This window comes from Hypanus sabinus, chromosome 6 (assembly GCF_030144855.1).
Source record: "Hypanus sabinus isolate sHypSab1 chromosome 6, sHypSab1.hap1, whole genome shotgun sequence".
Lineage (NCBI taxonomy): Eukaryota > Metazoa > Chordata > Chondrichthyes > Myliobatiformes > Dasyatidae > Hypanus > Hypanus sabinus.
Window position 1 is genome coordinate 49,776,079 of NC_082711.1, and position 24,967 is coordinate 49,801,045.

General features: G+C 39.2%; 1 protein-coding gene across 1 annotated transcript in view; it reads left to right on the top strand.

Moving 5' to 3' along the window:
• c6h10orf67 (chromosome 6 C10orf67 homolog) overlaps positions 1 to 24,967 on the top strand; it is a 153,709-nt gene that overhangs the window by 87,896 nt on the left and 40,846 nt on the right. The window contains exons 10-13 of the mRNA XM_059971335.1: positions 3,809 to 3,928; positions 8,306 to 8,394; positions 24,257 to 24,322; positions 24,442 to 24,529. Of these exons, the coding sequence (XP_059827318.1) occupies positions 3,809 to 3,928; positions 8,306 to 8,394; positions 24,257 to 24,322; positions 24,442 to 24,529 (363 nt within the window). The remainder of the gene's footprint in view (positions 1 to 3,808; positions 3,929 to 8,305; positions 8,395 to 24,256; positions 24,323 to 24,441; positions 24,530 to 24,967) is intronic.

Consider the following 24,967-nt stretch of genomic DNA (forward strand, 5'->3'; position numbering starts at 1 on the left):
ATGAATTTTCATTTATTGCATTTGCTGTGTACAAGTAAAGCAATCCATTCTGCTCCAAAATTGCTCAGTTCATGCATCATCACTTTTATCTTTTTCTCTCCATAACAGGTACACACCTGTCAACAAATGGACCCCATAGAAACAAGTGTTTATAATGTAGAGAAAGCAGAATATGTCAGCAGCTGACAAAACAAGTTGAAGCTTTAGCATGGAAAGAGCTAAGGGTGCATTATATTTTACAATACCAAAGTTGAAAGTTCAGCTCATAAAGAAATGCAAACAAAATAGCTACCTTGCCCGTTGAAGATGTTGTTTTTCCTTTAGGTAGCAGTCAAACGTACCTCACCTGTTCAGATAATACAGTTCATAAGACAGCTGCTGTTTCCATCTTTCACAATGGAAATATATATTCACAAATATTACAGTAATGCAATTATTATATAAAACTTTCTAATTGCTAAATGAGTTAATAGATGTTATAAATCATATCTCATAAACTTAAGTGCAAGATACAAAATTCCAGCTTTAAATAATAAAAAACATTTGCTTGTAATTTTTATGCATAACAATTCTTTGTATCTAGTATACTGTAGCTCACATAGCTATATTAGGCCTAACCAGTAAAATTAGCCAAAACCAGAAATCCAAACTAAAACTTAGCTTGACCTCTAGAAAAGTAGTCTGTCTATGCCAGATGGCAAGCTCTTATTTTGCACCTTGAACCCTTTGCCCTCACCAGAAGAAACAAATTTCCATTTAAATAGCTGTCTATTTTAGTGAAAAGGAGCCTTTTGTCAGGGCAAAGAGTTGAAAACTGTATAAAAATGACAAAAAGAGTCCTATTCCAGTCATAATAGAATTATTAATTGCACTTAAGAACACATAAAATGTGCAGAGATTTTTTCATATGCACTCTCCAAAGTATTGTAGTCTATATTGCATCAATTTCTACATCAGGCAACTTTCTTCTGTTTGTAGACTTTGTTCATCCTTTTCTCTTTTATGTATCTTTCTTATAGTATTCGTTCATGAATCTTTTTCTTAAAGATATTTATTTGCTTAACTTCTCTTTTCCTTGCATTACTTTGTTACATATTGCAGATATTTTTCTAAATAGCCTAGAAAGAAATTATCCTTTTCATGTTTTGATATCATATACCAAGGCTATACCTATAGAAATTCTGTTAACTTTAGCTTAAAAAGCTCGATCAATATACAATAGTATTTTGTACAAAATTTGTTAAACAATTATATTTGAGTGAAACCCGTACAAGTCAATTATTTCAATCAATTATTATGTTTTCTGTGATATAGAATTAAACTCATATTATTCATAGATAATCAGTTTATATTAATTATTGCATTGTTTTCAATACAGTTGTTTATTTATCATTAATTCATGAACTTGTTTATTACTGAGATTGAGACAATGCATTCTAATGGCTCTGGAACCTACCTTTCACCTAACCTATTGCATCAAACTTACAATATTAGTCTTCTTCCATCTCTCAGCTTTAATCCGAAATGTACAAGCTTCTCTAATTTCTATTCTGTTTTCTACCTATACCCTCTGTAAACTGGTTTTGTGCACAAGACTTGCCTCCTGGTCCTACTCACCACCCATTTTCACTTCCTGATCTCCATAACATCTCTCCTCAGATACAGTTCTTCTCAAATGTGCCTTCAGCACCTTTCTTCTCCTACAATCATCTCCTCTGTCACAGAAAACTACCCTTGTATCTTTAGCTTGGAAAATAAATTTGACATTTCCCTAGATTAATTTAAAAAACATGCATGATTTTGTTGCAGCAATATACAAACTGCAGTGAATCAATCAGTATCTGGGTTCTTCCAACAACAAAACACACAAAATGCTGGTGGAACACAGCAGGCCAGGCAGCATCTATAGGGAGAAACACTGTCGAAGTTTCAGGCTGAGACCCTTCGTCAGGACTAACCGAAAGGAAAGATAGAGATTTGAAAGTAGTGGGGGGAGGGGGAAATGCGAAATGATAGGAGAAGACCGGAGGGGGTGGGATGAAGCTAAGAGCTGGAAAGGTGATTGGCGAAAGTGATACAGAGCTGGAGAAGGGAAAGGTTCATGGGTCGGGAGGCCTCAGGAGAAAGAAGGGGGGGGGGAAGCACCAGAGGGAGATGGAGAACAAGCAAACAACTAAATATGTCAGGGATGTGATAAGAAGGGGAGGATTTATTTATTTAGTTGTTTGCCTGTTCTCCATCTCCCTCTGGTGCTCCCCTCCCCTTTCTTCTGAGGCCTCCTGTCCCATGATCCTTTCCCTTCTCCAGCTCTGTATCACTTTCGCCAATCACCTTTCCAGCTCTTAGCTTCATCCCACCCCCTCCGGTCTTCTCCTATCATTTCACATTTCCCCCTCCCCCCACTCAAATCTCTTACTATCTTTCCTTTTGGTTAGTCCTGACAAAGGGTCTCGGCCCGAAACGTCGACAGCGCTTCTCCCTATAGATGCTGCCTGGCCTGCTGTGTTCCACCAGCATTTTGTGTGTGTTGTTGTTTGAATTTCCAGCATCTGCAGACTTCCTCGTGTCTGGGTTCTTCCAGCAGGTTGTTCTGGCCTCCCCTAGATTTCAGAATCTACAGTCTCTTGTGTTTTGACTTTTTTGGGATCAGACTATAAATTAGTCAGATCAATGGAAGATACTTCAGTTTTCAATGACGCAACATTGAACAATCATATGAAAATGTTTCCCTCAAAATAGCTGTGGATTTAATTAGAGTATGAATTAATCAATGTGTTTGACGTATATAGTGTATAAAGATTAAACATCTTGCACTTGAGGAAGTTTTATATAACTCTTCATTCAGTATCTATTCAACCCTGAGCTGAGTTTCTAACCAAATATTTTCATCATCATAAGATCGGCCTACTGACACATTTGCTTTGTCTTAGTCCACCTTTTGTTATTACTTACCTCAAGTCTCAGTTATGATCTGGCTGTTTGAGATAATCCATAAATCATGCCATAAAAGCATAGACTTCCAATACACATGTATAAAATTGTGCCAAGTGAAAAACTGATATAATCTTCTTGGCAACTTGAAAAGACAAATAGCAAATTAATTTAAAGTTACTGGGCTATATGCCAAATTATTTTACAACACACGGGTTTCTCAGGCAGACCACTCCATTTCCAACCATCATCTTCACAGAGAATAATGACAATAGCTTTTGCAAGCAAAGAAATCTGAAACGATGCCAGGAGCTCAAATAGAACATTTATGTATCTAATACCTTGTGCCTAAAATCTGATATTATTCAAACCCTATCATGTAATTGAGTTTAAAGTATTCAAATATTATAATTAACCAATTTTTAAACTGTGCATAAACTCTTGTTTAAATATTGGAGTATTCTGGAGCAAGAAACAAATGTTGGAGGAACTTAGCAGGTTAGGCAACATCTGTGGAAGCAAAGGAATAATCAGCATTTCAGATCAAGCCCCTGCATCAGGATTTCATTCTATCAAGAAAGAAATTTAAACTAAGTATGAACTGTCAAATCAATATACAATTTTATATCTGAAGTAAATAGGAAGCTAATCCACCAAAACCAAATATTTTAAATATTTGTATTCAAGGTGACATTGAAATAAAGCACAGTCTATGTCATGTACATGTTAAAGTAAAAGAAGGATTCCAACCCACATATTTGTTACTCTTATGCTCTGTCCAGTAGGATTTGTGACTCATGGTAAAATAAATATTTTGTTGTCTTCTGAAAACTCATCTCTTAAGTTGATCGTTCAGAGCTATTTCTTCTGACTACAGATGGAAGAAAGTGAACGAGCTTCCAGAGAGCTGTCTGAATCCTTAAAAGAAAAGGAAACTCAATTAATTCATCAGATGGAAACCTCATCTCTGCTGAAGCAAGTATCTATAGTTGAGAAGGTATTAAGTAAAAATTTTCTGTTAACAGCTTGGATCGGGTTATTGCCGAAATAGAGAAGAAAAAGAATAGCGCTGTAAAAACAAATTAACTTTGTAGATAAATAAGTTTCAAAGCAATGAAGATGCTAGGAATTTAAGATAAAATCAGAAAATGTTGAAAATTGTCAGTATGTAAGGCAGTTTCCTCTCACTTCTGTATTAATATGAAATATAAAAGAATCCTATAAATAATAGGGAATACTTAATGAGGAACTCAGGACAGTAGAATTAATAAATATGACTATGAGAGAAATGAATGATAATAGAGGTAATACTTTTCCTGAACCATGGGGTTTTGAAGGAGGCTACAATGGAGATGGTTAGGTGCACTGGTTGTTTTCTTCAAATATTTCTCAGATTTTATAATGGTCAAAATGCAGTCCTCTATTTCAGAAAAGAGAGAGATAAAAATGGAACTAAGGCCAACAGACGACATTGGTATTGGTGAAAATGCTGGAATCTTTTATTAAGGAAGTGATAATGAAGGAAAATAATTGTAGGATTAGTAAGAGTCAACAAGGAAAGAAAATATGTTTTTTGAGTCTGATAAGGGTCTTGGAGCTTGGAACTAGCATAATAAATAAGAGAAGCAGAGTAAGTGGTGTACTTGGACTATCAGAGGACTACCACACAGATGATAGTAAACAAAACAATACAGTATTGAAAGTAAAACTTTCATTTTCAAAGATTGTGACTGGTCGGGTGGTTCAGGGACTGATGCTGGAGCCCCAGCTGTTATAGTCTATATCAATGATTTGCATGAGGGAAACAAAATTATGACATATCCAAGTGTGTTGCCAAAATACTATGACAGTGCAGCATGTAAGAAGGATTCAGAGAGATTTCAAAGAGCTCAAGCTTATATTGGACAATCTTGAAACAAAGTAGGAGGCCGTAGACAATTTGATCAGAATAGGAATACAATGGAAAATGAAAATGACATGCAACCAGAAGCAATGAGTCCCTGTGAGTTGAACATTGGTGTTCTACAAGACAATCACTCAATCTGCATTTTTTCCAATGTGGAGGAATAGCCAAGTATTACACCTCCTGCATCAGGATCTGCCTCTTTTTCTTTTTTATGCTTAATTTTTTTTCCCAGCTCCAGTAAAGGGTCACTTACTTGAAAGATGTTCAAGTAAGCGACTGTAGCGACTGCTGTATTAACTTAAGCAGCATCTGTGTAAGCAATCAAAATTCTGCAATATGGTGGGGATGATAGAGGAAAGATGGCCAATATAGAGAAGTGCAGGGCTAGGATGGGATAAGATCTGGTCGATGATGTGTAGAACCAATGAGGAGGGGAATGATGGAGCCAGATTGGGAAGGGGTAATAATGGAAAATGGGAGCAAAGTGAGAGAATATTGGTTGGTGACTGGAATGAGAAAAGAACGTATTGGGAGTCTGTTACCTGAAATTGGAAATATTAATTAGATTTACCATTGGATTTTAATTCAGCCAAATGAAATATGAGGTATTATTCTTCTAGTTTGCATTTGGCTTTTCTGTGGTTGTGGAGAAGGCTAAGGACAAAAAGCTTATTGTGGGAATGGGATGGGGAGTTGACATGCAACCAGAAACTCAAGATGGCCATTGTGTACAGGCCATAGGTGCACTGCAAAACTGTCACCTAGTTTAAGGTTGGTCTTACAAATATAGAGTCCACTTTGGGAACACTGAATGAAGAAGGCTGGGTTAGAGAAACTCAATATGAATTTCTACCTAACCTGGAAAGATTATTTAGGAACCTTGACAGGAATAAGGGAGAAAGAGAAGGGACATGCATTACACCATCAGCAGTTGCAGAGGAAAGTACCCGGGGGTGGAAAGGGAGAAGTTGGAAGGGGTGAGCAGGCTATGCAGTCACAGAGAAAATGGACCCTGCAGAAAGAGGAAGATGTGGTTGATCATGGGATCTTGTTTGAGCTGGCCAGGGAGAGAGGGGATGAGAGCATACTCACAGAAAATGAAGGAAATGCATGTCAAGGCTCCATCAACTATGAGAGGGAAGCCATGTTTCTAGAAGTAGGAGGGCATTCATAAGTCCAATAGCAGAAAAATTCAAATTAAGAACAGATGTAGAGGAGAAAGAAGGACTGGAAAAAAAAAAGATGGTGTCATACAGAAAACTGGGTCAAAGGAGGTTACAGGAGGAGTTGGTGGATTTATAATACATATCAATGGCCACTTCACCTCCTGAAGTAGAGACAGAGAAATTCAGAAAAAGGAAAAGAGATGTCAGAGATGGTCCAGGTGTATTTGATGGCAGGATGGAAGTTACTAGCAAAATGATAATATTGACATGAGTGTCAGAAGCAACATCAAAGCAATTGTTGAACTAGTGGAGAAGGAGTTGGGGAGTGTGCTAGCATAAGCTTGGAATAGTGTCTGTTCCACATAGTCAACAAAAGGTCAGGTATAGCTGAGCCCTTTGTGAGTGCCTATGGCTACACGTTTGATAGGGAGTAATCAAAAGAGAACTTTTTGAGGGGAAGTACAAACTCTGCAAGGCAGATGAAAATGCTTGTGGAGGAGAACTTGTTGATTCTTTGTTCCAGAAAGAACCAGAGAACCCTAAGAATTTGCTGATAAAGAATGGAGGTGTATAAAGACTAGACAATCATAGTAAAGATGAGATAGCTAGTTCCAGGGAATTAGAAGTTCTCAAATAGTTGAAGGGCATAAGAGATATTCCAGGTGTAATTAGGAAGGTACTTGACAAGTGGAGACAGGATAGTAAGGATCAGAGATAGGTTTCATGGTGCAAGAGCAGATAGAAAAATGGATCATACAATATAAAACTGTTTGTGGATGCAAAGGATAGAAATTGACAGTACTAGTAAGGGACAACCTCAAACTGGAAGGGAGATATCCTGATGTGATGGGAGGCAGAGAATTCGGGTTTGTTCATGGGGTCATAATCCAGGCTAAGGTATGAGAGGGATCTGTCGTTCAGCCTCTGCAAGATAGAGATCAGTGCACAACACTACCATTCTTGTCTACAGGTTTGGTGATAAGGTCAGGATTGGTCTCAGTTGAGCAGAATTATGTGTTTTCAGAGGCCATAGGTTTGGAAGGGATGACGAGATGGAGTCAAGGCAGTCGATGTCACATTGGCAATTGAAAATGAAAAGAAAGAGTGAAAGGACAGAAGAGGGAGTTCATGTGGTGGGGGAATGGAGACAGGAGAAAACATCATCAGTGGGGATGAAGATTCCCTGCTGAAGAAATGTCCATGGAGCTAGAGGTGGTGTAAAAAGAGCTCAATATAATGTTGGGGCTGTAACTCATTGAGGTGCAGGTGTAGGGGTACAAAGTTGAGGACTCTACTGAGGACTGCTCACAGTGTTGGAGTGGGGGAGGTTGAGGCGAGGGATAGTGAAGACACTGTAAGATTGGAGGTGAGGTGCAGGGTATGGTTAAAGAACAACAGAAGCCTCAGGGATGGGTAATTGAGGAGAGAGAAGGGAGGTCAGCGAGGAAAGGGGAAGGAGAAGTGTCATGGTGGTGTTAGGAATATGGGTAAGATAGGAAATAAGAGGATGGTGTGGAAGAGTGGATGGGTTTATGGGAGGGAAAAATGGTGAGCAGTGATGTGATGAAGAGTGAGGAGGCCCCATGAAGCATCAGGGGTCTAGCTCTAGAGCAGGAATTGAAAATTTAACTCTTTCTCGACTGATGCTGATGACTTGTTGAGTAATACTGAAGGCTGATTTATACTTGTGTGTTGCATCTATGCCATAGGTACCACGTACCCTATGCCATAGGGTGACGTGCACCTCCCCAAAAAAGTAACTCACACGTCGCAGTGACGCAGACCGGAACAACTGTGATTGGTTCGCTTGGTAGCCTCGCATTTCCTCCTACACATTTCCGGTTGCTTCTTCTCCACCATGTCTGTACACCAATGCTAAATAGATGAACCAAATAGTCAAATCTACCTGCCGACTTGCGAAAATGTTTGAAATGCATTTCCTCATCCATGTGTCTCACGAAGAATCTCAACACAATGGCATAGAAACCCCACCACCAATTAGTGTTTTGGTGCACACCAACGCATGCTCGCTACGGCGTAGAGCCGATGCAGAAGTGAAAATCAGGGCTACAGCGTAGCCCGTATGCACAAGTATAAATCAGCCTTAAGTATTGACTACATTTCCTCTTATTATTATTGAAGAATAAATTCGTAACTTTGTTGAAAATGTACACAAACATAGACATGCTTATAAATCATGTAAATCTGATTTTATTTCAGAACAGCTTATGTATGTAGTTGAATAGTTTTTTGCAGAACATGGCAGAAAACAGTTTTTCTTTTTCATATTTATTCATAAAAGGAAACTAAGCCCGTGAATAGTGATGAAATCATTGAAGAGCTAAAAAGTCTCAGGAAGAGAGACAAAGAGCAAAGAAAAACTATAGAAGAGTAAGTGTCCTAAAATGCTATGAGAAGAATGCACATCAATAACAAAACTCTTCAGAGGAGAAATTAGTTGTTAATGCATCCAAGAGCATTAACATCCAATGCAATCTTCTTTGCATATTTAGTACCATTAATTTCATTGGAATCAAATAACAGAATCATTGGCTAATAACTTTTAATGTTCATTCAGTGAAAGATAAATTTCTCTCCATTTAGAACTTGTAATTTGTTAAGATGTTTTCACTGTTTTATTCTACATTTCATGTAGCTATTTCTTGACCATGCTGCTGCATTAACTATGAAGCCCAGAACAAGGAGAGCTTATTTTAGGAGAGTTATTCCAAATAATGCATATGACAGAAAATGTATTTAGCAAAGTTAGTTAACAGCCATCCACATCATTGATCATATATTATAGATTTCAACATGATTTTAAATTTATTCAAAAGCTCAGTACCCACAATAAGAAAATTATTCATGTTTATATTCAAATTCAGATTCAGTTTATTGTCATTTAAAAACCACAAATGCAATGTAGTTAAAAAATGAGACAACGTGCCTCCAGAATGATAACAACAAAGCACATGACAAAATAGACTACACCAGAAAATCCATATAACATTTGGCAATTCCCAATCCAGAGTCCAGAGAGGCTGCTGTGTATTAATATCGTGCTAGTATAGCGAATTAGTGATTCAATTTATTTTCACGTTTTCTGGTCTATGTTGGAAATACAGCAGTTAAGTTACTGGGCCAGTAATTGAGAGATCATAGAGTCATAGTCTCATTGAAAGATACAACATGGAAACAGGCCCTTGGGCCCACTGTCCATATTGAAGATCAAGGATTCATTCATTATTCTACAACAATTCCATTTTATTTTCCCTGCCTTCCCATAAACTCTCCACCCCAATCACTCTCCGTCACCTGGTGCCACCATTCACTTACGTACAAGGGGCAATTTACAGGAGCCAATTAACCTACCAATCCACACAATCACAAGGACGTGTGTAAACTTTCCACATACAGCTCCAGAGGTTAAGGTTTACTAGTTTGCACTATTGTGCCACCCACTGGACTTACAATCCAAACAAATATCAGAGTTCAAATCCTACCAAGCGAGCTGTGGAATTCCAATTCAAAATAATAATATTGAATTTTAAAAATTATGATAAGAAATATTAGATTATTGTAATTAAAAAAAACCTCAGGTTCACTAATGCCCTGCAGGGAAGAGATTATGCTTACCGAATTTACTTATACTTGACCTGACACCTTCTAATATGGTTGACGCTCAAGAAGCTAGCAAGCCACAGTTAGGATAGCTTTGCTAGGGATGCTCAGATTCTAATAAGTAAATAAAGTAGAAAAATCAACAGGAGGTTTTCAATATGAATCAGAATCAGGTTTAATATCACTGGTATTGGTCATGAAATTTGTTGTTCTGTGTCAGCAGTACATTGCAATACATAATAATAAAAACACTCTAAATTACAATAGGAAGTGTATAAAAATAAATTAAATAAGTAGTGCAAAAAGAGAGATAAAACTGTAGTGGGGCAGTGTTCATGGATTCGTTGTCCATTCAGAAATTTGATGGCGGAGAGGAAGAAGCTGTTCCTGAAACATTGAGAGCGTGCATTCAGGCTCTTGTACCTCCTTGATGGTAGCAATGAGAAGCAGGCATGTCCTGGATGGTGGGTGCTCCCTAAATAATGAATGCTGCCTTTTTGCGCCATTGCCTTTTGAAGATGTGCTCAATATGGAGTTGGCTGAGTTTACAACCTTCTGCAGCTTTTTCTGATCCTGTGCAATTTCCCCCTCCCCTGCCAGACAGTGACACATCCAGTTAGAATGTTCTGCACCGTATACCGGTAGAAATTTGTGAACGTCTTTGATGACTTACCAAGGCTCCTCAAACTCTTAATGAAATATAGTAGCTGTCACGCCTTCTTTGTAATGGCATCAATATGTTGGGCCTAGGGTAGATCTTCAGAGATGTTGACACCCAGGAACTTGGAACTGCTCACCCTTTCCACTATTGTGTTTTTCAGTGGATGGTAGGTAAATTTCTACCTAAACTGCACACAGGATAGACAAGTGTAAGAATATAGGAAGAGTTGTTGAGTTACTTGCAAAATTAGTGGAGGAATGAGATTACTTTGTAAGGTGACATAGTCTTGTTGGGACAAATGGCCTCCCTCTAATTTGCAAGGAAATAGGGAGATAATTTCAATCCTAGATGCAAGTTTGAAAGTGTCTTGCATGAGGTTTCAATAGTTGTTATAGTTGATCTGACTGATAAAGGTTAGTTTGGTTTAAATTTAAAGTTCTTCGATTCTGAGGAAGCACAGAAACATAAAGTATAAGCTACTGTAGGGCATTCAACTCTTTGAGGTTCTCTACCATTTAAATGGTGTATCTCAATACCATTTTACTTCTCTCCCCATAGGTTTAAGGTAAGGGGTAGGAGTTTGAAGAAGATTTTTTTCATCTAAGAGGTGACAAAAATCTGTATCGCACTGCCTGAGGGATGGTGAAGGCAGTGACTCTCACAACATGTAATCACTGTGACATTTAAGGCCATGAATCATTAGTATAGACAGGCATTCAACAGTTGCATGAATGTGCTCAAAGGGCCTTTTGCTGTTAAAGCTCAATGGCTCTGCAACCATTTGGTGCCTTGTTCCTAGACATCTACCTCCGTCCATAATGTGTTCACAAACTGATCTCCACAGCCTTCTGTGGTAGAGAGTTCCACAGGTTCAAGACTGTCTGAATGAAGTCCCAAATACCATAGCTCATATCGTGAGACCATGAAACCTCATTCTAGATTTGCCAGTCAGGAAAAACATCTTCCTCGTAGCCAATCTATTCAGCCCATAAGAATTTTGTATTCACTTAAGTTCAGAAGAATAAAAGACCTATTTCATTCTGCTAAGTTCTTGTGAATACAAACCCAGCTTACTTAGTTTCACCTCATACATCTGTCCTACCATCCTATGAAGAAGATATCTATGCACCTGTACTCAAAGTATTTAGTCATGAAAGCTAACATACCAATTACCTACTAAACTGCAAAATGATGATGCTGTTAATGGAATATATAATATGAATTTTAGGAGGCAGTGAATCAAGGGATTCCATTTAATCCCTTGAATCTTCTCTGGCATTGAATTTCATTCCTGATCTCTGGTCTAACATTTTAATTCCTTAATATACTTTCATAGCTTAAGTTAACAAAAAATCAAATTTAAAATTAATCATTGACCTATTGAGTTGCAAAGATGATTTCTACTATTTTGTTTGTAAAAATGTTTCCTAAAAGACTTGGGACAAAATTTTTACCATGTCCTCAAATACATGGCCATATTCTGATGTAACTCCATTTACAAGTTTGCATGTGACACTACTGTAGTGGGCTAGATCTCAAACAACAATGATACAGAGAACATGAAGGAGATATAGAGCTTTATGGTGAGGTGTCAAGACAACAATCTCTCCTTCAGTGTTAGCAAAACAAAAGAGCTGGTTATTCACTTCAGGAAGCGTTGTGGAGTACACTGAACTATCTGCATCAAAGGCTATGAGGTGCAGATTGTTGAGGGCTTCAAGTTCCTATGTGTAAATATAGCCAACAGTTTGTCCTGGTCCAACCACATGGACACACTGGCCAAGAAAGCACACCGCCATCTCTACTTGCTCTGAAGACTAAGGAAATATAGTTTGTCCCCAATGATGCTCAACTGTTTTACACATGAACTACTGAATGCATCCTATCCAGATGCACCATATCTTAGTAGGGCAACTGCTCTCCCCAAAACTGCAAGAAACCATAGAGAGTAGTGAACACAGTGCAATTTATCAGGAAAAACAGCCTTCCCTTCATTGACTCTGTCTATGAAGGCAGAGTTCCTGCAGCCTCAGGAAAATTGCCAATGTAATCAAAGGTCCCCTCTCACCCCAGTCATATGTTCTGGGAAATACACCACCAGACTCAAAGATACTTCTATTCTCCTGACATATGACTGTTGAACAGACCTCTTGCACAGTAAAGGTGAACTCTAGATCTTGCAGCCTACCTCGCAATTGTCCATGCACTTCCTCTGTCTACCTGCACGATAGTTTCTCTGTAACTGTAGCACAATGTTCCAAATTCTGTTTTTCTTTCTTCATACTACCTCAATGTACTGGAATTATCTGTCTGTATGACATGCAAAAAGAAGCTTCACATTACATCATGGTCATGGTGACAATAGTAAACCAATTACCAATAACCATATCCATTGAACTTCCTAATATCCAAAGATCTATTGATTTCTGTTTGAATATACTCAGGGATTGAGTTTCAACAGCACTATTGGGTAGAAAATTCCACAAATTCAACTCCCTCATATATTAAAAAAAAACAGGAAAAAACTAGGTGCATTGAGTCTCCTCCACCATTTTTCAAGAACATAACTATTCAATATCATTACCGATCTCCTGCATTACACTGTAACATCCAAAAACTTAACAATCTCTGTTGCAATACAATAATTATTTCCACAGACTTCTGAGGCATAAAATTTTAAAAATCCACCACTTGAGGCATAAAATTCCAATGATCCACCGGTCCATGCATGAAGAAATTTCCTTTTTATCATGGCCCTGAATGCTTGAGCCCTAGTTTTGAAACAATGAACCACTAGTTCTAGAATCTCAGCTAGGGAAATATCACCCCAGTATATAATTGTTCAGCCATATAATAATGTATGTTTCAATAAGATCACTTCTCATTCCTCTAAATTCTATTTGCCTGTCCTTTACCCCTTACAGCCTGAAAATTAACATGTAAGTACAGGAAGCAATCCACACTGGCCTGCAGGTTTGTATCAATGGTATAATTAGATATACCACATAGTTCCCTCATTCTAAATTATCAGTATAGATTGTGAACAGCAAAAGCCCCAGGACCCAGTGCTGATGGGATATATCCCAGTTAATTGAAAGAGGCAAGAGAGGAGATTGATGGAGCCTTGACAAATCTTATGTAACTTTATCAGCAAGAGCAAATGTCTCAAAGGACTGGAGAGCAGCTAATGTTGTTCCTTTGTTTAATAAAGGAAATAGGCATAATCCAGGAAATTATAGGTTAGTTAACCTCACACCAGTAATAGGGATGCTATTGTGGGAGAGGGGTGTGGTTGCAGATAGAGTTATGCACAATTGGATAAAACATGGCCTGATTAGGAATAGTTGGCATTGTTTTGTGGATTGCATTTTTTTGAAGAGGTGACAAAGGTGATTGATGAAGGTAGGACAATGGAAGCTGTCTACATGGATTTTAGTGAGGTATTTGACAAAGTTCCTCATGGTCAGCTAATCCAGAAAGTTAAAATACATAGGATCCACAGTGACTTGGTAGTTTGGATTCAGAATTGAGCTTGCCCATAGGAGACAGGGGGCAGTGATGCAAAGTTGTCACTCCAGCTGGAGGTCCATGACCTGTAGTGTTCCTTAGGGACTAATGCTAGGTTCTCTATTGTTCATGATATATATAAATTATGAGATGAAGATATAGAAGGAAATTTAATAAGGTTGCAGATGACAAAAAGATCGGTAGAGTTGTGGACAGTGTAGAGGACTGTCAAAAGATACAATAGAATATACAGTGGGTGCTAGAAAGTTTATGACCCTGTAGAATTTTGTCTATTTCTGCATAAATATGACCTAAAATGTGATGTTATGAATGCAGCAGCAATCGATATGAAACTGAGACAGGGTTTATAAACAAATCCCAAGGTTTATTAACCTCTGCTCAAAACTTAGAAAAGTAAACAAACAACTAACTTAACTGAAGGTTAACCATTAGGCGGCAATATCTAACAGTCAAACGTAGAAACTGTTCTTAACGAGTTCTAATCCAAGCACAGACTTAAAGTGATAAATTCAAAAGTCCATGTGATTTATACAGTCATTAAGGAGATACTTCCCCAAAATAACGAATCCTTCGAAGTAATGACGAATCTGCTGATCCCACAGCCCAGAAATGCCTTGTTCAAAGAAATCATGAGGAAATAAAAGGAATGGACCTTTTGACTGGAGTGTGGTCAATGCAAAAACCTTTCCAACCTTGCAGAGTTTAACTCAAATGTGCATGCCACAACTCCTGAATGAATTCACAAAGGTCTATCATTCCCAAGACACTGAACGACATTAACTTTATTCAATTCTTTGAACTCGGATAACTCGGTAATGCCTTCACTCTCCGATACTGGACTGTAAGGGAAAAATACGCGTGCAACAAACGAAACCGGTGAAGCCTCACACCTCCAACCGGCAACAACAACGTTGCACAAAAATAAAAATGAGAACTGCGTTGCAGACTGCGGGCTTTATTTAACTACTGTTTGGAATATGCCATCACCTGACATAACATCACCCCAGGGTCATAAGACAATTACATCATCCCACTCGCAAGAACATTACATCATTGCACTGTCCCATGTTCAAACTATCAGTATGTAACAGCGATCAGATCTTCATGTAAATCCTAGCTAAAGAGAATCCAGTTAAGTAAATAACACAAAATAACACAAAAGCATTATACTTGTTTATTTATTTATTGAGAAAAATGATCCAATATTACATGTATTTGTTGGAAAAATTATGTGAACCTCCGGGGTAATGCCTTCTACACAAGCTATTTGGAATCAGGTGTTCCAATCAATGAGATGATATTGGAGGCGTGGGTTGTAGAGGTACCCTGCCCTATAAAAAAGGCACACAAAGTTAGGTTACTGACTGAGCCTACTATTCTCAAGAAAACTCTCTTTATGTAACAAAACACATTGAAGGTAGAGCAGTGGATGTAGTATATATGGACTTCAGTAAGGCATTTGATAAGATTCCCCATGCGAGATTCATTCAGAAAATAATGATGCATGGGATCCAAGGAGACCTTGCTTTTTGGATCCAGGATTGGCTTGACCACAGAAGGCAAAGGGTAGTTGTGGACGGTTCATATTCTGCATGGACAGTGACTGGTGGTGTTCTTCAATTATCTGTTCTGGGACCCCTTCTCTTTGTGATTTATATATATGACCTGGATGAGGAAGCAGAAGGGTGGGTCAGTAAATTTGCTGATCACACGAAAGTTGAGGGTGTTGTGGATAGTCTGGAGGGTTTCAGAGGTTACAGCGGGACGTCAATTGAATGCAGAACTCTGGCTGAGAGTTGGTGATGGAGTTCAACCCAGATAAGTATAAGGTGGTTCATTTTGGTAGGTCAAATCTAAAGACATTACATTGTATTAATAGTAAGACTCTTGGCAGTGTGGAGGATCAGCGAGATCTTGGGGTCTGTGTCCATAGGACATTCAAAGCTGCTGCACAGGTTGACAGTGTTGTTAAGAAGGTGTATGGTGTGTTGGCCTTCATCAGCCATGAGACTGAGTTCAAGAGTTGTGAGGTAATGTTACATCTATAGAAGACCTTACGTAGACCCCACTTGACATACTTTGTTCAGTTCTGGTCACCTCATTACAGGAAGGATGTGGAAACCATAGAAAGGGTGCAGAGGAGATTTAGACCATAAGACATAGGAGCAGAATTAGGCCATCTGGTTCATTGAGTCTGTTCCGCCATTCTATCATGGCTGATCATTTATTTTTTCCTCCTTAACCCCAGTTCCCGGCCTTTTCCCTGTAACCTTAGATGCCATGTCCAATCAAGAACCTATCAAATTCTGTTTTAAATACACCCAACAACCTGACCTCCACAGCTGCATGTGACAATAAATTCCACAAATTCACCACCCTTTGGTTAAAGAAATTTCTGCATATTTCTGTTTTGAAATGGTACTCCTGAGGCTGTGCCCTCTTGTCCTAAACTTTCCCACCATGGGAAACATCCCTTCCACATCTATCTGAGCCTTTCAACATTCGAAAGGTTTCAATGAGACCGAAAGAAGCTGCAGAGGGTTGTAAATCTTGTCAGCGCCATCTTGGGTACTAGCCTACAAAGTACCCAGGACATTTTCAGGGAGTGTTGTCTCAGAAAGGCAACATCCATTATTAAGGACCTCTAGCACCCAGGGCATACCCTTTTCTCACTGTTACCATCAGGTAGGAGGTATAAAAGCCTAAAGGCACACACTCAGCAATTCAGGAACAGCTTCTTCTCCTTTCCCATCTGAATCCTAGATGGACATTGAACCCTTGGATACTAACTTACTTTTTTTAAATATACAGTATTTCTGATTTTTGCACACTTTTAATCTATTCCATATATGTATACTGTAATTGGTTTATTTGTTATTATTATTTTATTTAACTTATTTTTTTCCTCTCCTCTATTATGTACTGCATTGAACTGCTGCTGCTAAGTTAACAAATTTCACATCACATGCATAAACCTGATTCTGATTCTGATCCTTCTAAATTCCAGTGAGTACAGACCTAGAGCCGTCAAAAGTTCCTCATATGATAACTCTGGACCCTCTCCAATGCCAGCATATCTTTTCTAAGATGAAGGGCCCAAAACTGTTCACAGTACTCAAGGTATCAACATTACATCCTTGCTTTTATATTCTAGTCCTCTTGAAATGAATGCTAATATTACATTTGCCTTCCTGTCCACAGACTGAACCTGCAAATTAACCTTTAGGGAATCCTGCACAAGAACTTCCAAGTCTCTTTGCACCTCAGTTTTTTTTTGTATTTTCTCTCAATTTAGAAAATAGTCAAGACTTTCATTTCTTCTACCAAAGTGCATGACCATACACTTCCCAACACTGTATTCCATCTGCCAGTTTCTTGCCCATTTTCAAATCATTGTCCTTCTGTAGCCTCTCTATTTCCTCAAAACTACCTGCCCCACCACCTATCTTCCTATTGTATGCAAATTTTGCACCAAAGCCATCAATTCCAACAATCATTGACATATAATGTAAATAGAATCAGTCCCAACACAGAACCCTGTGGAACACCATGAGTCACCAGCACCAAGCCAGAAAGGCTCTCTTTATTCCCACTCTTTGCCTCCTGCCAATTAGCCACAGTTTATCCATGCCAGAATCTTTCCTGTAATACCATAGGTGTCTAGTTTGTTAAATGGCCTCATTTGTGGCACCTTGTCAAATGCCTCTGAAAATCTGAGTACACATCATTAACCAATTCTCCTTTGTCTATCCTGCTTGGTATTTCTTCAAAGAATTCCAACAGACTGGCCTATATTATCATGTGCCTCTAAGTGCCCTGAGACCTCATCCTTAATAATTGATTCCAACATGTTCCCAACCACTGAGATCAGACTAGCTGGCCTATGGTTTCCTTTCTTCTGCCTGTCTCCCTTCTTGAAGAATGGAATGATATTTGCAATTTTCTAGTCCTCCATAACATTCCAGAATCCAGCGATTCTTGAAAGATGCCTCCACAATCTCTTCAGCCAGCTCTTTTAGGACTTTGGGATGTATACCATCTGGTCCAGGTGACTTATACACCTTCAGACCATTCAGTTTCCCAAGAACCTTCTCAGTAAAATTATGGTAACTTTACACACTTCATACCCCCTATCACCTCGAGCATATACTATACTGCTAGTGTCTTCCACAGTGTAGACTGATGCAAAATATTTATTCAGTTCATCCACTACTTCATTGTCCCCCATTACTACCTCTCCAGCATTGTTTTACAGTGGTCTGATATCCACTCTCATCTCTCTTTTACACTTTATGCATCTGAAAAAATTTTGATATCCTCTTTAATATTATTGGCTCTCTTACTTTTGTGATCCATCCTTACGTTCTTTGACTTTTTTAATTGCCTTCTGTTGGTTTTTAAAAGTTTGCCCATCCTCTTACTTCCCACCAAGTTTTGCTCTATTACATGCCCTCTGTTTGGTTTTTATGTTGGCTTTGACTTCTCTTGTTAGCCACAGTTATGTTATCTTTCCTTTAGAATACTTCTTCCTTGGGATGTATATCTTGTGCCTTCCAAATTGCTTCTAGAAATTCCTGCCATTGCTGCTCTACCATCATTCCTGCCCATGTTCTTTTCCAATCAATTGTGGCCAACTGCACTCCCATGCCGGTATTTTCCTTTTACTCTACTGTTATATCAATGCATCTGACTAGCTTCTCCTCCTCAAGTTTCAAATCTGCTGGGCTTCTTTGAGGAAATAACAGACAGGAGAGACTGAGGAGAGTCAGTGGATGACATTTACTTGGATTTTCAGGAAAGATACTAGCAAGGATAGGCTGACTGGCAGGAAGCAAAGAGTGGGAATAAAAGAGAATAAAATTCGCTTTGGTTGATGGTGACTGGTGATGTCTGCAGGGGTTGGTTAAGTGACTGGTTCTTTTCATGTTATATTGTTAATGATTTGGATGATGGAATTGATTACTTTGTCACCAAGTTTACAGACAATACAAAGATAGGTGGAGGGGCTGGTAGTGTATAGGAAGCCGGGAGTCTGTGATTGGGAGAATGGGCAAATAAGTGGCAGAGGGTATTTCATGTAGGGAAATGTATGGTTATGAACATTGATAGAATGAATAAAGGTGTAGGCTATTTTCTAAATGGGAAAAATTTCAAAAATGAGAGGTGCAAAGGGTCTTGGGAGTCCTTGTACAGGACTCCCTAAAGGTTAACTTTCAGGTTGAGCTGGTGGTAAGAAAGGCAAATTAAATGTTACCATTCATTTTGAGAGGACTAGAATATAAAAGTAACAATGTAATGCTAAGGTTTTATAAGGCATTGGTCAGATCACACTTGGAGTATTGTGAGCAGTTTTGGGCCTTTCTGTGTGAGTATATTTAAAGTACAGGTTGAGAGGTTCTTGGTTAGTCAGAACGTCAAAGGTTATGGGGAGAAGGCAGGAGATTGACAATGAGAGGGATAATAAATCAGCTGTGATGGAATGGCAGAGCAAACTCAATGGGCTGAGTGGCATAATTCTGCTCTTATGTCTTATGGACTTATGAACTTGTGGATAAAGAAAGGGAATCAGCAGATACTACAGAGTACCCCATGGCCTTTTGCCTCAATAGCAGGTATACCACTTTGGACACTGTTGTGGAGATGACTTGCAAGAGGAAAGCTGCAGGTTTCTGACACTGGGTATAGCTGTGGGTCAAAAGGGAAATGAAGAGGTGAGGAGAGCAGTAGTGATAGAGGACGGGGACGCAGACAGAAGATCTTGTGAATGGTATGTTATCTCCCAGGTGCCAGGGTCCGTGTTATCTCAAATTGGTTCCACGGCATTCTTAAGGCAGAACACATCAGTGTAGCCCCCGGGTAAGCCTCAGGCTCACTCAGTTCGCTTCCATCTAGGGGGAGCAGCCTTCGGCCCTGCCAAACTGGGTAATCAGCTTGTGTAGACACTATGTGATGTCCCCACCATGCTAAATAACAGACTGTACACCATATGCGATAAAATGATCACGCTTTATAGATCTTACAGGAACTATGTACTTAATAGAAATACAATATAAAAAAAAAGTAAAAGGTGCCAAACTTATCAAAGTCCAACCACTTCGTGCACAACCATTGGAGCTCAGTTAATGAAGTCTTCTTGCCACCATTTGATCCCCTCAGACCTCCTCAACCCGCCGCCTGGGACCAACCACGGTGGTCGACCAGACTCTCCACACGAATCTGTCCTCGTCTCCTCTCCACACCGAAACCCTGGGCCTCGGACCCCCACTCGGGGTCCGTTCCATCACCCAGCTTACAACATCGCGTCTTCTCCCTCTAACCCCCTCGCACCGTCTCCCCAAAAGTCTGCACAACACTAGCTTACAGACCCACAAGAAAGAATAACATCTATCCCAATTGGTTAACAAATGAATACAATTCTCGTTATCAGTAATTATAACCCAAACAAGCTGCGAGAGAAAGCTGCTCTCACAAGTTAACATAACAAGGAAGCATTTTACTTTTAACATAACAAAGAAGCCATTTTATTAGCCTTAGCAGTAACATAAAAGAAGAAACCCCTTATAGTAGCTTTGGTACATATTGATGCCAACAACATAGGTAGGAAAAAGGAAGAGATGCTGAAGAAAGAATATAGAATTCTAGGTAGGAAGCTGAAAAGCTGGCCCTAAGGGTAGTAATCTCTGGATTCCTATCTGTGCAATGTACCAATGAGGGTGAGAATAGGATGATGTTGCAGTTGTATGTGTGGCTGAAGAATTGGTGAAGGCAGTGTCTTAGATTTGTGGATCATCAGGTCTCTATTCATTGGAGCGTAGAAGGTTGAGGGGGGATTTGATCGAGGTATTTAAAATTTTGAGAGGGATAGATAGAGTTGACGTGAACAGGCTGTTTCCATTGAGAGTAGGGGAGATTCAAACTAGAGGACATGATTTGAGAGTTAGGGGGCAGAAGTTTAAGGGAAACACGAGGGGGTATTTCTTTACTCAAGGAGTGATAGCTGTGTGGAATGAGCTTCCTGTAGAAGTAGTAGAGGCCAGTTCAGTTGTGTCATTTAAGGTAAAATTGGATAGGTATATGGACAGGAAAGGAGTGGAGGGTTATGGGCTGAGTGCGGGTAGGTGGGACTAGGTGAGATTAAGGGTTCGGCACGGACTAGGAGGGCCAAGATGGCCTGTTTCCGTGCTGTGATTGTTATATGGTTATATGGTTATATTAGGATCACTTCTGGGGAAGGGATTGGTTACACCTGAACTCAAGGAGGTTCAATATCCTTGTGGGCAGGTTTTCTACAGCTGTTGAGGGGGGTTTTAATTAGTTCTGCAGTATGATGGCAACCAGAATCATCGTTCAGAGGATGGAGTAGTTGATGTAAAGAGAGAGCATGTCGAGAGATTTATGAGGAAGGTTAGACAGTGGACAGGACAAAACAGCAGTCAATTGAATGTCTTGAAATGTGTCCATTTAATACAAGTAACATCAAGAACAAAGATAATGAACATAGAGCATAGAATAATGGAACTAAACACATGGAACTATGACACTGTGGAGTTTACAGATACTTGGCTATCACAAGAGCAGGAATGGCTGCTGGATGCTCCAGGGTCTAGATGTTTCAAAAGGAACAGGGAGGGAGTGACATTGGCATTGCTAATCAGGGATAATATCATAACTGTAGAAAGAGAGGATGCATTGGAGGGATTGTGTACTGAGTTGGTGGAAGTCACAAACAGGAATGGGACGATTGCTCTGTTAGGAGTATTTTGTAGACCATTCAATAGTAACAGAAATGATGAAGAGCAGATCAGGAGGCAGATTTTGGAAAGGCACAAAAATAACTGGGTTTTGTCTTAAGTGATTTTAACTTCCCTGAAATTGGTTGACACCTCCTTAGTGCAAAAGGTTTAGATGGGATGGAATTCATTAGCTGTGACCAGGAGGGATTCCTATCACAGTGTGTAGACAGGCTGACTAAAGGAGACCTTATACTGTATTTGGTACTATTCAATAGACCTGGTCAGGTGACAGAATCTCAGTGGGTGAGCATCTTGGAACCGGTGACTACACTGAGGCAGGGAAAGGGTGGCAGGCTAAAGGAACCATGAATGAGAAATGGAATATTTAGTCAAGGGGAAGAAGGAAGCATACTAAATGTTTAGGAAGCAATAATTAGACAGGGCTCCTGAGAGTTACAAGGTAGCCTTGAAGGAGTTTAAGAATGGACTTAGGAGAGATGGGGGGGGGGGGGACCTGAGAAGGCCTTGGCAAGCAGGATTAAGGAAAACACCAAGACATTTTGCATGCATATGAAGAACAGAATGACTAAAACAAAGCTAGGACCAGTCAGAGAATACACAGAAAACATGCCTGGATCAGAAGGTGTAGGTCCTTAATGAATCTTCTGCTTCAGTATTCATCATTGAGAGGGACCTTGATGAATGTGAGGACAGGCTAATGTGCAGGACTATGTTGAAAATATAGGAAAGAGGATGTGCTGGAACATCTGGAAAACATTAAGTCCCCAGGGCTGAACAGACCCTGGTATGGTACCCCAGGTTACTATGGAGAGTGAGGAAAAAGATTGTAGTGTCTTTGGCACAGGAGTAGTCCCAGAAGATTGGAGGATGGAAATGTTATTCCTTTATTCATGAAAGGTAATAAAGATCACTGGGAATTACAGGCCAGTGAGTCATGTGAGAAAAGTGAACAAGCTGTTGGAGAGGAATCTTAGAATTGAAGAAGCATACTCTGATTAGGGGTACTCAATGTGGTTTTATGAGGGGCACATCATGCCTCATGGGTCTGATTTAATTATTTGAGGTCAAATTGTTTAAGGTCAAGCAGCGAATGTGATTAAATGGACTTTAATAAGGTATTTGACAGAGTTCCCCATGTTTAAGCTCATTCAGAAAGTGAAGAGGCATGAGATCCATAGAACTTTGGCTGCATGGATTTAGAACTTGCCCACACAAGGTAAAGGGTGGCAGAAGATGGAGTGTGATCTGCCTGGAGGTTAGTGACCAATGGTATTCCTTAGGAATCAGTTCTGGGACTCCTGCTTCTTGTGATTTTTATTAATGACTTAGACAGGATAGTGTTAGTGTTGTGGATAGTGCAGAAGGATATTGTAGGTTTCAATGGGATATTGATTGGATGAGGAGCTGGAAATTGAAGATAGAGTTCAATCTAGAAAAGTGTACAGTGGTACACTTTAGGAGGTCAAACTTAAAGGCAGAGTACAACATTAATGCTAGGATTCTTAGCAGTATGGAAGAACAGAAGGATCTTAGGGTCCACATCCATAGATCCTTAAAATTTGCAAAGCAAGTTTATCAGGTAGTTAAAAAGGCATATGGAGTGTTGACCTTCATTGGACTGGGGATTGAGCTCAAGAGCTGTGAGGTAATGTTGCAGCTCTATAAAATTCTAGTTAGTCCACACTCGCAGTTCTGATTGTCTCATTATAGGAGATATATGAAAGTTTTAGAGGAGATGCATAGGAGATATACCAGGATGCTGCTTGGATTCGTGAGCATGTGTTAGGAGGATAGGTTGAGTGAGCTGGGACTATTTGCTTTGGAGCCAAGGAGAATGTGAGCTGACCTAATAGAGATGGACAAGGTGATAAGAATCATAGATACAGTGGGCAGCCAGAGACTTTTTAAACCAAAGCTAATAGTAGGGGTCACAACTTGAAGATGATTGGAGGAAAGTATAGATGGGGGGGGAAGATATCAGGTAGATCATTTTACATAGTGTTGGATGCATGGAACACACTACTTAGGGGCAGTGGTATAGAGGTATACATTAGAGACATTTAAGAGACTCTTAGATAGGCACATGTATGAAAATAAAATTGAGGGCTGTGTGGGAGTGAAGAATTAGATTTTAACCGAGAGTAGGTTAAAAGGTCAGCACAACATTATGAGCTAAAGGACTAGTGCTGTGCTTTATTGTTCCATGTTCTATGTTCCAAAATTCTTGACTGGTATCAATGTTTCTAGCTGCTGTTGCACAAAATTATTGGCAAACAAGGCTTAAAAATAAATAGAAATGAGGAGCCTTTTAGCAAAGCAAACAACGTAATTTGAGAAATTTGACAATGTCAATACAGTAAGCTTGTTTTTGCAAAAACAACTGTCATCTGCATTTGTTTCTGTATGTCCTGGAGTACCCTTATACTGTATCTTCCTGACCTAGTAAGACAAACATTATTTTCTCCACAGACTAATCATAAATTACTTTGTTTCTCCCAAATCTTTTCTAATTCATCAAGTGCTATGATAGATCTTCCGCATTCTCAACAACAGGGTATCAGCTCAGTGCTGCAAGACATCTGCCAAACTATCTTTTGAAAACAGTATTACTGAATATGAAACTATGTACATATAAATGTAAATTATTACAGAATGGTGGACATTACTGATCTTTATTATCTATTTTTAGTCTTAATAAACAGCGAGATCGATCAAATCGAATTTGGGAAAAGAAGTTTGCAATACTGAAGCAAAGGTATGATTTACAGATTTCATTTGTCAATGAAACATATTACTGTAATCCTTAAACAACATAAGATTTGTGCTCTATTGCTAATCCAGTGTTATTTTATAAATGAATATGTGAACTTTCAGCTATCATGCAATAAAGGATGAGATGTATCTGAGATGTTCTTTGCAACGGCAAGCACCATCGCTGCACTGTGCTTTTACACATAATGTAGTAAGTACAATTCAAAAATATGTAGTGATAGTATCAATTCAATCTCTGTAGAATGTTCCCTAATTCTTCAGTTTTGAAGTATAAGGTTCCTACTTTTTTATCTGTGGTACCAATATCCAAATTTTCCATTTAGCAGAGTGGATTAAAAACTATTTCCATCAGATTCCTTTAAAACGCTGAAACCTTTGATCAAACCACCCCTTAACTGCCCAAATTTTATAAGCTTGATTTATACAAGTTATCTCATAAAGTAATCCTTGTAATGTAGTGGGCAGCATGGTAGCAGAGTGTTGAGCACAACGCTAAACAGAACCGGGTTCAATTCCTGCCACTGCCTGTTCTCCTTGTGACCACATGGGCTTCCTCTGAGTGCTCCAGTTTCCTCCCACAGTCCAAAGATGTACTGGTTGTTAGGTTAATTAGGCATTGTAAACTGTC